Below are 12597 nucleotides of genomic sequence, written 5' to 3' on the forward strand. Positions count from 1 at the left end.
TGATTGAGCTAGTTAGTTGGATCAGTAAATGCTTGGGGGACGATTGGATTATCTTTGAATAGACATACAGCTACAGGATTTTGTTGTTGTGATTAGTGTGTTTATATAGGCCTACACCTCATCATTTATTTTGGGTGTGCGTCTACCGGGGTGTATTCATTACTTCATTACGCTGATTCTTTTGCGAAACGTAATGAATACGAACCCCTATTGTCTACTGTTCATAGTCTCCTCAACAATATCAATGATGACAATTTTGTTAAACATTTCTACATTTCAAAATATTCATGCTATTTGTAAGGCCAAAACAAGACCTCATGATCATGTTTGTAGTAATTAGATATAGAACATTTTAGATCATGGGTTTCTGTTAAATGTTTTGCAGCATTCCAACAGATGGCGCTGTTGAAATATGGAAATGTTTTGGGGATATTTGCCACTACCACAGTATTGGTGCATTTCCAATCAACCAAAAATACATATTGTGTAGGAGATAGGGTTGTTTAATACATTGGCGCCTTTGTTAAAAAAAAACACTTTAAATTAAGTGAAATATGTAAACATATGTCAATTTGCCATTGATACTATTCTGGAATCAACATTCTAAAATGCTGGGATTCATTAATGTCTTAATGTTTGTATCTGTTTATAATGTTTTTTTTATATACTTTTTGTTTCCAGATCATCTTCAGACTTTAAGGCTAGATGAAGTTAGGTAATATTGTATTGTATAAATATTTATAATACTGCCCCTTTAAAAGGCTGGAACTGCAGCACCTCCCCTTTCACACAGAGGATTATGTCATCATGGTTTCCCCCGACTCTGGACAAATGATGCTGGGAGTCGCTCAGAGGGATTTTTTTCTCCTCTATCGCTCTCTCCTGGCATTTGCTCTCTCCATTAGTGAGGTGACAGTGGCTGGGGGAACGGATACTCTGTCTCCATCTTTTCTTTCTTTATCTCCCTCTCTGTGTCTGTCTGTCTGTCCTGTCTGTCTGCTCTCTTCTCTCTCTCTCTCTCTCTTCTCTCTCTCTCTCTCTTCTCCTCTTCTCTCTCTCTCTCTCTCTCTCTCTCTCTCTTCCTCCTCAGCTAATTCTAACAGCAGGGATGTAGTCCTCTGTCTCTTTCAAACTTCAGCACCGGCTATGCTGTGAACTCCTTGGTGACCGCTGTTGATTCTATTGGGACCTTTTTCTTCTCTTGCTCTTCACTGAGCTTGTTTGAGAGGATCTATACCTTAATGAGTTTGGAAGGGGAGGTGTTTGATTTCTCTCTATAACCTGGTGAAACTACGGGACCATGGCCATGAAGGAAACCATTCTGCCCATCAGCGAGGTGTCCGCCCCGGCCCCGCCCCCAACCCCAGAGGTGGTGGAGCTAAATGTGGGTGGCCAGGTGTACGTCACCAAGCGCTCTACCCTGGTCAGTGTGCCCGACACCACCCTGCACGCCATGTTCGCCCGGTGCCCACCGCGGGAGCTGCCGAGGGACAGCAGAGGTCGATTCTTCATTGACCGCGATGGCTTCCTGTTCCGCTACGTGCTGGACTTCCTGCGAGACCGCCAGCTGGTGCTGCCCGACCACTTTCCCGAGCGCGAGCGTCTGCAGCGGGAGGCTGAGCACTTCCAGCTGGGCGAGCTGCTGCGCCTCCTGGGGCCCCGCGTAGGTTCCAAGCAGGGCTCCATGAACGATGAGGGCTGCCACAGCGACATCGAGGAGAGCTCGCAAAGCAGCGAGTACCCCACAGGTCGAACCTCGACTTCCTCAGACAAGAGGTCAGGGTTCATCACCATCGGCTACAGGGGCTCCTACACTACAGTGCGAGACAACCAAGCCGACGCCAAGTTCCGACGTGTGGCACGGATCATGGTGTGCGGACGCATCGCCCTGGCAAAAGAGGTGTTTGGGGAAACACTGAACGAGAGCCGGGACCCCGACAGGCCGCCGGAGAAGTACACTTCGCGGTTTTACCTCAAGTTCACCTACCTGGAGCAGGCATTTGACCGGCTTTCTGAGGTGGGCTTTACAATGGTGGCGTGTAACTCCACGGGAACAGCCGCTTTTGTCAACCAGTACAGGGACGACAAAATCTGGAGCAGCTATACGGAGTACATCTTCTTCAGTAAGTGACTTCTCACCCATTCACTAACATACATATTGGATAGGTGGGTCCAACATGTTTTCTCAGGTTTTAGAAGTATTGTGTAACATTTATCTTTACATTTGGAAAGATTAAACGAATTGCCTACCTTTTCTGACTTGGATTGTATATGCTATTGAAGGTAAATAATAGCCTTCTCTCTCTGTGGTTCAAAGTAATCCCATTACCAGCTTCTTCACTTTCCTTGAGAATACCCTTCCTGTGTGGTCCAGTAATGACGGCCGCTGACCCCGGCAAACATGGATGCTAGAGTCAGCATGGGTTTGAATCCGGGCCCACTGCCCTTTGACTCACCCTTCCCCGTCTTTCAAACACTGTTCTACCTCTTCAATAAAGCTCATAAATTACGTAAAGAATGTGGGACTGCCCCACCCTCCCTGGTTCTCTCATCAGTTGGAAATGTTTTCCAAATCACAGCAGGTAGGTAAAAGAGAGAATAGATTAAAGGGAAAGGTGTGTGAGAGTAACATACAGTTTCATTGTAAGAAGAATGATTGAAAGACCAAACATTTCTTGAGGGCTGTAGATAGTGCATTTGGAAAGTATTCAGACCCCTTGACTTTTTCCACAATTTGGTACGTTACAACCTTATTCTGAAATGGATTAAATAGTTATTTTTTTTCCCTCATCAATCTACACACAATACCCCATGACAAAGAAAAAAAGGTTTTAAGAAATTTCTGCAAATCTATTCAACATTTTAAACTGAAATATGACATTTACATAAGTATTCAGACCCTATAATCAGTACTTTTTTGAAGCGCCTTTGGCAGCAGTTTGACAGCCTCGAGTTCTTGGGTATGACGTTACAAGCTTGGCACACCTGTATTTGGGGAGATTCTCCCATTCTTCTCTGCAGATCCCCTCAAGCTATGTCAGGTTGGATGGGGAGCGTGGCTGCATAGATACTTTCAGGTCTCTCCAGGAATGTTCGATCGGGTTCAAGTCCGGGTTCTGGCTGGGCCACTCAATGACATTCAGAGACTTGTCCCGAAGCCACTCCTGCGTTGTCTTGGCTGTGTGCTTAGGGTAATTGTCCTGTTGGAAAGTTAATATTTGCCCCAGTCTGAGGTGCTGCGAGCTCTGGAGGAGGTTTTCATCAAGGATCTCTCCGTACTTTGCTCCGTTCATCTTTCCCTTGATCCTGACTAGTTTCTCACTCCCTGCCACTGAAAAACATCCCCACAGTATGATGCTGCCACCACCACCATGCTTCACTGTAGGGATGGTGCCAGGTTTCCTCCAGACATGACGCTTGGCATTCAGGCCAAAGAGTTCAATCTTGGTTTCATTAGACCAGAGAATCTTGTTTCTCATGATCTGAGAGTCCTTTAGGTGCCTTTTGGCAAACTTCAAGCAAGCTGTCATGTGCCTTTTACTGAGGAGTGGCTTTCGTCTGGCCACTCAACCATAAAGGCCTGATTGGTGGAGTGCTGCAGAGATGGTTGTCCTTCTGGAAGGTTCTCCCATCTCCACAGAGGAACTCTGGAGCTCTGTCAGAGTGACCATCGGGTTCATGGTCACCTCCCTGACTGCGGCCATCTCTTTGAAGAGTCTTGGTTGTTCCAAACTTTTCCATTTAAGAATTATGGAGGCCAGTGTGTTCTTGGGGACCTTCAATGCTGCAGAAATGTTTTGGTACCCTTCCCAAGATCTGTGCCTTGACACAATCCTGTCTCAGAGCTCTACGGACAATTCCTTCGACCTCATGGCTTGTTTTTTTTTTGCTCTGACATACACTGTCAACTGTGGGACCTTATATAGACAGGTGTGTGCCTTTCCAAATCATGTCCAATCAATTGAATTTACCACAGGTGGACTCCAATCAAGTTGTAGAAACATCTCAAGAATGATCAATGGAAACAGGATGCACCTGAGCTCAATTTTGAATCTCATAGCAAAGGGTCTGAATAGTTACAGTGCCTTACAAAAGTATTCATCCCCCTTGGAGTTTTTCTTATTTTGTTGCATTGCAACCTGTAATTTAAATAGATTTTTATTTGGATTTCATGTAATGGACATAAACAAAATAGTTCAAGTTGGTGAAGGGAAATGAAAAAAAAGTACTTGATAAAAATAAATGGAAAAGTGGTGCGTGTATATGTATTCACCCCCTTTGCAATGAAGCCCCTAAATAAGATCTGGTGCAACCAATTACCTTCAGAAGTCACATAATTAGTTAGATTGCACACAGGTGGGCTTTATTTAAGTGTCACATCTGTCACATGATCTCAGTATATATACATCTGTTCTTAAGGGCCCCAGAGTCTGCAACACCACTAAGCAAGAGGCACCACCAAGCAAGCAACACCATGAAGACCAAGGAGCTCTCCAAATAGGTCAGGGACAAAGTTGTGAAGAAGTACAAATCAGTGTTGGGTTACAAAACATATACGAAACTTTGAACATCCCACGGAACACCATTAAATCCCAAAAAATGGAAAGAATATGGCACCACAACAAACCTGCCAAGAGAGGGCTGCCCACCAAAACTCACGGACCAGGCAAGAAGGGCATTAATCAGAGAGGCAACAAAGAGACCAAAGATAACCCTGAAGGAGCTACAAAGCTCCACAGCGGACATTGGAGTATCTGTCCACAGGACCACTTTAAGCTGTACACTCCACAGAGCTGGGCTTTACGGAAGAGTGGCCAGAAAAAAAGCCATTGCTTAAAGAAAAAAAATAAGCAAACATGTTTGGTGTTCGCCAAAAGGCATGTGGGAGACTACCCAACCATATGGAAGAAGGTACAAAGGTCAGATGAGACTAAAATTGAGCTTTTTGGCCATCAAGGAAAACGCTATGTCTGGTGTAAACCCAACACCTCTCATGACCCTGAGAATACCATCCCCACAGTGAAGCATGGTGGTGGCAGCATCATGCTGTGGGGATGTGTTTCATCGGCAGGGACTGGGAAACTGGTCAGATTTGAAGGAATGATGGATGGCTCTAAATACAGGGAAATTCTTGAGGGAAACATGTTTCAGTCTTCCAGAGATTTGAGACTGGGACAGAGGTTCACCTTCCAGCAGGACAATGACCCTAAGCATACTGTTAAAACAACACTCGAGTGGTTTAAGGGGAAACATTTAAATGTCTTGGAATGGCCTCGTCAAAGCCCAGACCTCAATCCAATTGAGAATCTGTGGTATGACTTAAAGATTACTGTACACCAGCAGAAACCATCCAACTTGAAGGAGCTGGAGCAGTTTTGCCTTGAAGAATGGGCAAAAGTCCCAGTGGCTAGATGTGCCAAGCTTATAGAGACATACCCCAAGAGATTTGTAGCTGTAATTGTTGTAATTGTACTTTTTTTGTCTTATTTCTTGTTTGTTTCACAATATAAAATATTTTGCATCTTCAAAGTGGTAGGCATGTTGTGTAAATCAAATGATACAAACCCCCCAAAAATCTATTTTAATTCCAGGTTGTAAGGCAACAAAATAGAAAAATGACAAGGGGGTGAAAACTTTTGCAAGCCACTGTATGTAAATAAGGTATTTTTGTTTTCAATTTTTAATACATTTGCAAAAATGTATAAAAAACATTTTTGCTTTGTCATTATGGGTATTGTGTGTAGATTGATGAGGGGGGGAAAAAAACAATTTAATACATTTTAGAATAAGACTAACATAACAAAATGTGGAAAAGTCAACTGTAGATGGGGTTTTGGTATAGTGTGTCTGGGGGTGAGGGTGTGAGGTGTGTCTGGGTTTGTGAGGTGTGAGGTATGTCTGGGGAATAGGGAATGAAATGGGGGGGGGGGGGGGACAACAACCAAGGAAGTGCAAAAGGTCAGGCAAATCTAAACAGATTGGAACAGTCTAATCAACACAAATAAATCATGACAAAGAGGGGGTGTGTGTGCGTTGTGTTTTGTGTTTGTGTGTATGTGTCTTTGAGTCTGCATCATGTGTGTTTCTATGCCTGCACATGTGTTAACGAAGACGAAATGGCCAGTCTATATATTGACCGTATACAGTATACAATTCCAGACATATATACAGTATACAATTCCAGACAATTCCAGACCGTATACAGTTCCAGACATTTTGCTCCCTGACTTGTCACCCTTTTTCACTCTCCCGGTCACATGTCCCTGCTGGTAACGAAGAGTTCGGGGCTGAGTCCCTTTGGACGTGAAGGCTTTGACAGGAGAGAGGGGAGGCTTGATTTTGTCTGTTCATTCTAAGACGAGATGAACAAGCACAGAATATATTTCAGTTTTATTAATACACCACCAAGATATTATTTGGTTTCCTTTTTAAGCAATGGAGTCAGTACAAGATCAATGACATCTACAACAGAAAACACAGTTAGATTTTTTTTATGGAGTAAAATTCTTGAAATAGAGTCCAAACCGGTGTTAACATTCAATAAAAAAGATAGAGCTACTTTTCATAAGCCTATCATTCCAAGATATGGCAGAGAGGGCTCAGAGGCATCGTCTAAAAATCTTCCATGGGAGGTGTTTTATTTTGAAGGAAGCACAGATGCCAACATAACAGATGTAGAGTATGTGAGAACACTCCATTGGTGGGGGGCGACATATCTGACATATCAATGCATCTTACCCCACTCCCTGTGAAGTCACATGGTACTGTTTAACACTTTTGAAAGTGCTAGAGGGTGTGAATATGCAGGGGGGTAATGGATGGGGTGACGAAGCAGAAGTGCTGCGGTGACATCCGAGGAATTCGAGGTCAACAGTAGCCGCTGACAAATGCCTGTCTGGCTCAGAGGTTGAGGAGGCTGTTTCGATTGGGTTATTTTCATCTAAACTTTTCCTCCTCTCGATGGACGTGTTGGCATTGTTGTACACACTTCTCACTTCTCTCCGCTGAAGCTGATCCGCCTGTGTGATCCTGCTGGGGTCTTGCATAATTCATTAGTATCTCTGCAACATGGCATTGTATTGATATTTATGAGGGATCAAGCTTTTATTCCTGTGCGATGTTGGAACATCACTGCCATAACAAGCAGATTTCCCCCTGTTGAGTACAGTATAAGCATTGAGCTGCTATTATGCTTAAAGATCGGCTAACTCCTCAACATGTGTTTTAATTGCATTCTGTTGTTGTTCTAAAGATCATTTGATACGCTTTTCACGACAAGAAAATGCTAGATAAGCCTATAGGTACCATAATGGCATGTTACAGTATATTAAATTACAACAGTAACATAATAAAAATGAATCATTTATATTTATATTAACCATGTAAAAAAAATTGAGCAGGCACATTGTTTGTTTGCACATTATGAATATACCGTATTTATGCTTCAAATGTATTCTATACTACAATATCCAATTCAACACAGATATACAGTACATTCGGAAAGTATTCAGACCCCTTGACTTTTTCCACATTTTCTTACGTTGCAGCCTTATTCTAAAATTGATTAAATAAAAAAAGAAACTCATCAATCTACATATAATATGACAACCCAAAAACAGGTTTTTGAAATGTTTGCACATTTATTAAACAAAAAACCTGAGGTATCTTATTTACATAAGCATTCAGACTCTTTTCTATGCCACTCAAAATTGAGCTCAGGTGCATCCTGTTTCCATTGATCATCCTTGAGATGTTTCTATAGATTGGAGTCCACCTGTGGTAAATTCAATTGATTGGACATGATTTTGAAAGGCACACAAAGGTCCTACAGTTGACAGTGCATGTCAGAGCAACAACCAAGCCATGAGGTCGAAAGGAATTGTCCGTAGAGCTCCGAAACAGGATTGTGTCGAGGCACAGATCTGGGGAATGGTACCAAAACATTTGTGCAGAATTGAAGGTTACCAAGAACACAGTGGCCTCTATCATTCTTAAATGGAAGAAGACTCTTCCTAAAGCTGGCCGCCCGGCCAAACTGAGCAATCGGAGGAGAAGGGCCTTGGTCAGGGAAGTGACCAAGAACCTGATGGTCACTCTGACAGAGCTCTAGAGTTTCTCTGTGGAGATGGGAGAACCTTCCAGCAGGACAACCATCTCTGCAGTACTCCACCAATCAGGCCTTTATGGTAGTGGCCAGATGGAAGCCACTCCTCAGTAAAAGGCACATGACAGACCATGACAGCCCACTTGGAGTTTGCCAAAAGGCACATTAACCCTTGTGTAGTCTTAACATTCTGTATACTCCCCTTGTCTTAAGGGTAAAAAATGATCAGCCTTCACTAAACACCTAAAATGAAGCAGCTAAATTTAATTTTAAACCCCAAATCTATTTTGCATAACGAAACAACCTGTCATTCATCACAAACTTTGTGAATATCTGGGTTTTCCCTCTTCACAATGCGGAAATACTGCATTTAATTAGTGGACACCACTCGTTTTTATTACAATACACCTGGCATAATTGTTTTCTTTACTGAAGTAGAATTATTATTATTATTATTATTGCTAAAGGTACGGCATAGGTGTAAACATAATTTTTTTTAGCAAGAGATAGCACTTGTATAGCCTAAGAAAGTAGCAGAAATGTGCAGAAAGTAGTTTTGAATGCATTTTATTGAAGGGAAACAATAACAGTCTTGAACTTTTTTGGCAACATAGTGATATATTCCTATAAACTGTACAATGAGGAATTCAACTACAAAATACAATTCTTCTCCCATTTTTTGAACCATTTCCCCCACCCACAAGGTGTATAAACAACAACAATAAATAAGAATAAAATAAGATAATAGATCCAAAACAAAAACATGAAGAACATGAATCAATCAACTCTAATTAGCACATGTAGGACAATATGCAAGTGTGTGTGCATGGACTTTGTAGATGTATTTCTCACATGTGCAGCACATAGTATTTGTTTTACAGGCCTTCTTTGGGGGGCAGAATTGGAATCTCCTCCTCTTGCCTGCCCCAGCTGCAGCCTCAGGTGGATCAGGACAAGATTCAGCCCCCTGAACAGCTTTCACAAGCGCTGCAGAGGCTGCTGTGTGGGGGAGGCGCTCCCTTTGAATGTGTGGGGTTACACGTGCCTTTCCCAGCTGTCCCAGGAACGCCCTCCTCTTGTTCTGCTTATCAGGCATCCAGGTAGGGTTGAGCTTGTTCCATATCCTGAAGGCATTGTATGAGGACACATCAATGATGTTATGAAAGATGACCAGGGCGTCACTATGAGTGGTCGGTGTAGAGTCACGCGCAGAGAGCAAACTTCCAAAGAAATGCGTTTATTGCGCGTGGTCTAGCCAAACAAACAGGCAATGACCATAGAACACATATGTCTCCAAAACAGGGAAAGAACATACAACACAATACACAGGCGAAAAAAACAACAGCACCACTGACAGTAATTATAAGCCCACACAACAGCAAGCGAGCACGAGAAGTTTAAATAGACCAAATAATGAACCAAAATGAGCAACAGGTGAAAACAATCAAGACAAAACAAACAGAAAGGAAAAAAGGATCGGTGGCAGCTAGTAGAACGGTGACGACGACCGCCGAGCGCTACCCGAACAGGGAGAGGAGCCACCTTCGGTGGAAGTCATGACACAGGGGCCAGCGGGTAGTCATCCTCCTGCAGCTGTAAGTTCCAAACACCTTGTCCAGGTTGTCCACGCCTCATTTGTTGTGGTTGTAGTCCAGGATGATGGCTGGCTTCCTGTCCTCACGATCACTGATCTCAGCTGTTTTGTGCACTGTGCTCAGGAGGACCACATTCTTGTTCCTCTTTGGGAGGTAAGAAACTAGACCGGTGGTGGGAGTGAAGGCAAACTTTGATAAGAAGACCTCGCTCCGCCTTTTTGCAAGGAGTGCAGGGGGGAGCTCAGGCTTGTTCTTTCTAACTGTGCCAACCATGGTGATCTTCCTCTTCAGGAGCTCAAGTTGTCCGAGTTCAATCAGTAGCACACATAATCTCAATTTCTCATTGTGCCTGTGTGTGTGTGTGTGTGTGTGTGTGTGGTGTGTTGTGTGTGTGTGTGTGTTGTGTGTGTGTGTGTGTGTGTGTGTTGTGTGTGTGGTTTGGTTGTGTTGTGGTGATGTGTGTGTGTGTGCTGTGTCGTGTGTGTGTTTGTGCGTTTTGGTGACACGCTGTGTGCATTGTGTGTAGCCTCGTAGTCTGTGTGCTCTTTTTGTGTTTTTTTTGTGGTGTGTAAATTATTTTATAACTGCTGGGTCAAAAATGACTATAAGACAATATTTGTACCCTGGTGGTATACAGCTTTTATGGAAATATGAACAAAGGCGATGTTTCACTTTTTCTAATGTTGGGGCCACTCTAGGAAAAGTCATCAAATTTCAAGTTGATAAAAGATCATTTAGGGGGTTTTCTCTGCTGTTAAACATAGTGGCAAGTAATTTTCTACCCTTAAGACAACACAAGGGTTAAGACTCTCAGACAATGAGAAACAAGATTCTCTGATCTGATGAAACCAAGATTCAACTATTTGGCCTGAATGCGAAGCTTCATGTCTGGAGGAAACCTGGCAGCATCCCTACGGTGAACCATGGTGGTGGCAGCATCATGCTGTGGGAATGTTTTTCAGCGGCAGGAACTAGGAGACTAGGTAGGATCGATGGAAAGATGAACAGAGCGAATAACAGAGAGATCCTTGATGAAAACCTGCTCTAGAGCGCTCAGAACCTCAGACTGAGGCGAATCTTCAACTTCCAACAGGACGACGACCCTAAGTAAACAGCCAAGACAACGCAGAAGTGGCTTCGGGAAAAGTCTCTGAATATCCTTGAGTGTTCCAGCCAGAGCCTGGACTTGAACCCAAGCTAACATCTCTGGAGAGACCTGAAAATAGCTGTGGAGCGACGCTCCCCATCCAACCTGACAGAGCTTGAAAGGATCTGCAGAGAAGAATGGGGAAAAACTCCCCAAATACAGGTGTGCCAAGCTTGTAGCATTATACCCAAGAAGACTTGAGGCTGTAAACGCTGGCAAAGGTTCTTCAACAAAGTACTGAGTAAAGGGTCTGAATACTTTGCCAACATTTCTAAAACCCTGTTTTTACGTCGTCATTATGGGGTGTGATTAATGATTGATTGATTGATTGATGAGAGGGAAAAAACAATTTAATCCATTTTAAAATAAGGCTGTAACATAAGAAAATGTGGAAAAGGTCAAGGAGTCTGAATACTTTCCTAATGCACTGTATTAGCTCTAACCTTGCTCTGTAGATCATTTATGGAAAAGGTGGCGATTGGTCCATTTCCAGCTTGACATTTAATGGCAAGAAAAAGTCTAAAAAGACAAGAGAGACAATATTGTCTAAGACATATACTGAGCATACAAAACATTAAGAACACCTTCCTAATATTGAGTTGCACCCCCTTTTGCTCTCAGAACAGCCTCATTTCATTGGGACAATCACTCTACAAGGTGTTGAAAGCATCCCACAGGGATGCTGGCCCATGTTGACTCCAATGTTTCCACAGTTGTGTCAAGTTGGCTGGATGTCCTTTGGGTGGTGGACCACTCGTGATACACACTGGAAATTGTTGAGTGTGAAAAACCCAGCAGCATTGCAGTTCTTGACACAAACCAGTGTGCCGGGCACCTACTACCATACCCTGTTCAAAGGCATTTAAATATTTTGTCGTGCCCATTCACCCTTTGAATGGCACACATACACAATCCATGTCTCAATTGTCTCAAGGCTTAAAAATCCTTCTTTAACCTGTCTCCTCCCCTTCATCTACTCTGATTGGAGTGGATTTAACAAGTGCCATCAATAAGGGATCATAGCTTTCACCTGGTCGGTCTATGTGGAAAGAGCAGGTGTTCTTAATGTTTTGTACACTAAACGTAAAATTAAACTAGGAAGCATTGACCATGATGTCGAACAGCTCCATTTAACCATGTTAAAGAGATACTGCGAGATTCTGGCAACCTAGCCTCTAGCTTACCCCACCGTACCTGTAGACGTCCATTCGCTAACACTAGTCAGCATTGCCTTGTGTAACTACCTCTACCTTCCTTCATACTGCACCCAGAGACATACAAATAGTATCCAAGAGTTCATCTGAGTCTTGGTAAGTAGAAAAGCTTAATTGCCAGAATATCGCAGTATCGCTTTAAAAGCTTTATATTTTCCAAACCATTAAGTTGAGCATTTACCAGACTTGAAAGCATTCAATAAGAAAGCTTTTTCCAACACTGAATCATCCATCCCAACTCAGGCATTATAGACTTGTAACCTTTATTCCTGAACCAGACTGCAACACCTTACCATTCCCCTTAACATGCCCCTTACCATGACTCTTACCATGTCCCTTACCATGTCCCTTACCATGCCCCTTACCATGCACCTTTCCATGCACCTTTCCATGCACCTTACCATGACTCTTACCATGTCCCTTTCCATGCACCTTACCATGACTCTTACCATGTCCCTTTCCATGACTCTTACCATGACTCTTACCATGGCCCTTACCATGCACCTTACCATGACTCTTACCATGTCCCTTTCCATG

General features: G+C 43.1%; 1 protein-coding gene across 1 annotated transcript in view; it reads left to right on the forward strand.

Moving 5' to 3' along the window:
* Positions 1-1055: 1055 nt before the first annotated feature.
* LOC111965852 (BTB/POZ domain-containing protein KCTD8) overlaps positions 1056-12597 on the forward strand; it is a 31282-nt gene continuing 19740 nt past the window's right edge. The window contains exon 1 of the mRNA XM_023990222.2: positions 1056-2123. Coding sequence (XP_023845990.1) covers positions 1301-2123 — 823 coding nt within the window. The 5' untranslated portion in view covers positions 1056-1300. The remainder of the gene's footprint in view (positions 2124-12597) is intronic.

The sequence above is a fragment of the Salvelinus sp. IW2-2015 genome, linkage group LG6.2 (assembly GCF_002910315.2).
Source record: "Salvelinus sp. IW2-2015 linkage group LG6.2, ASM291031v2, whole genome shotgun sequence".
NCBI lineage: Eukaryota > Metazoa > Chordata > Actinopteri > Salmoniformes > Salmonidae > Salvelinus > Salvelinus sp. IW2-2015.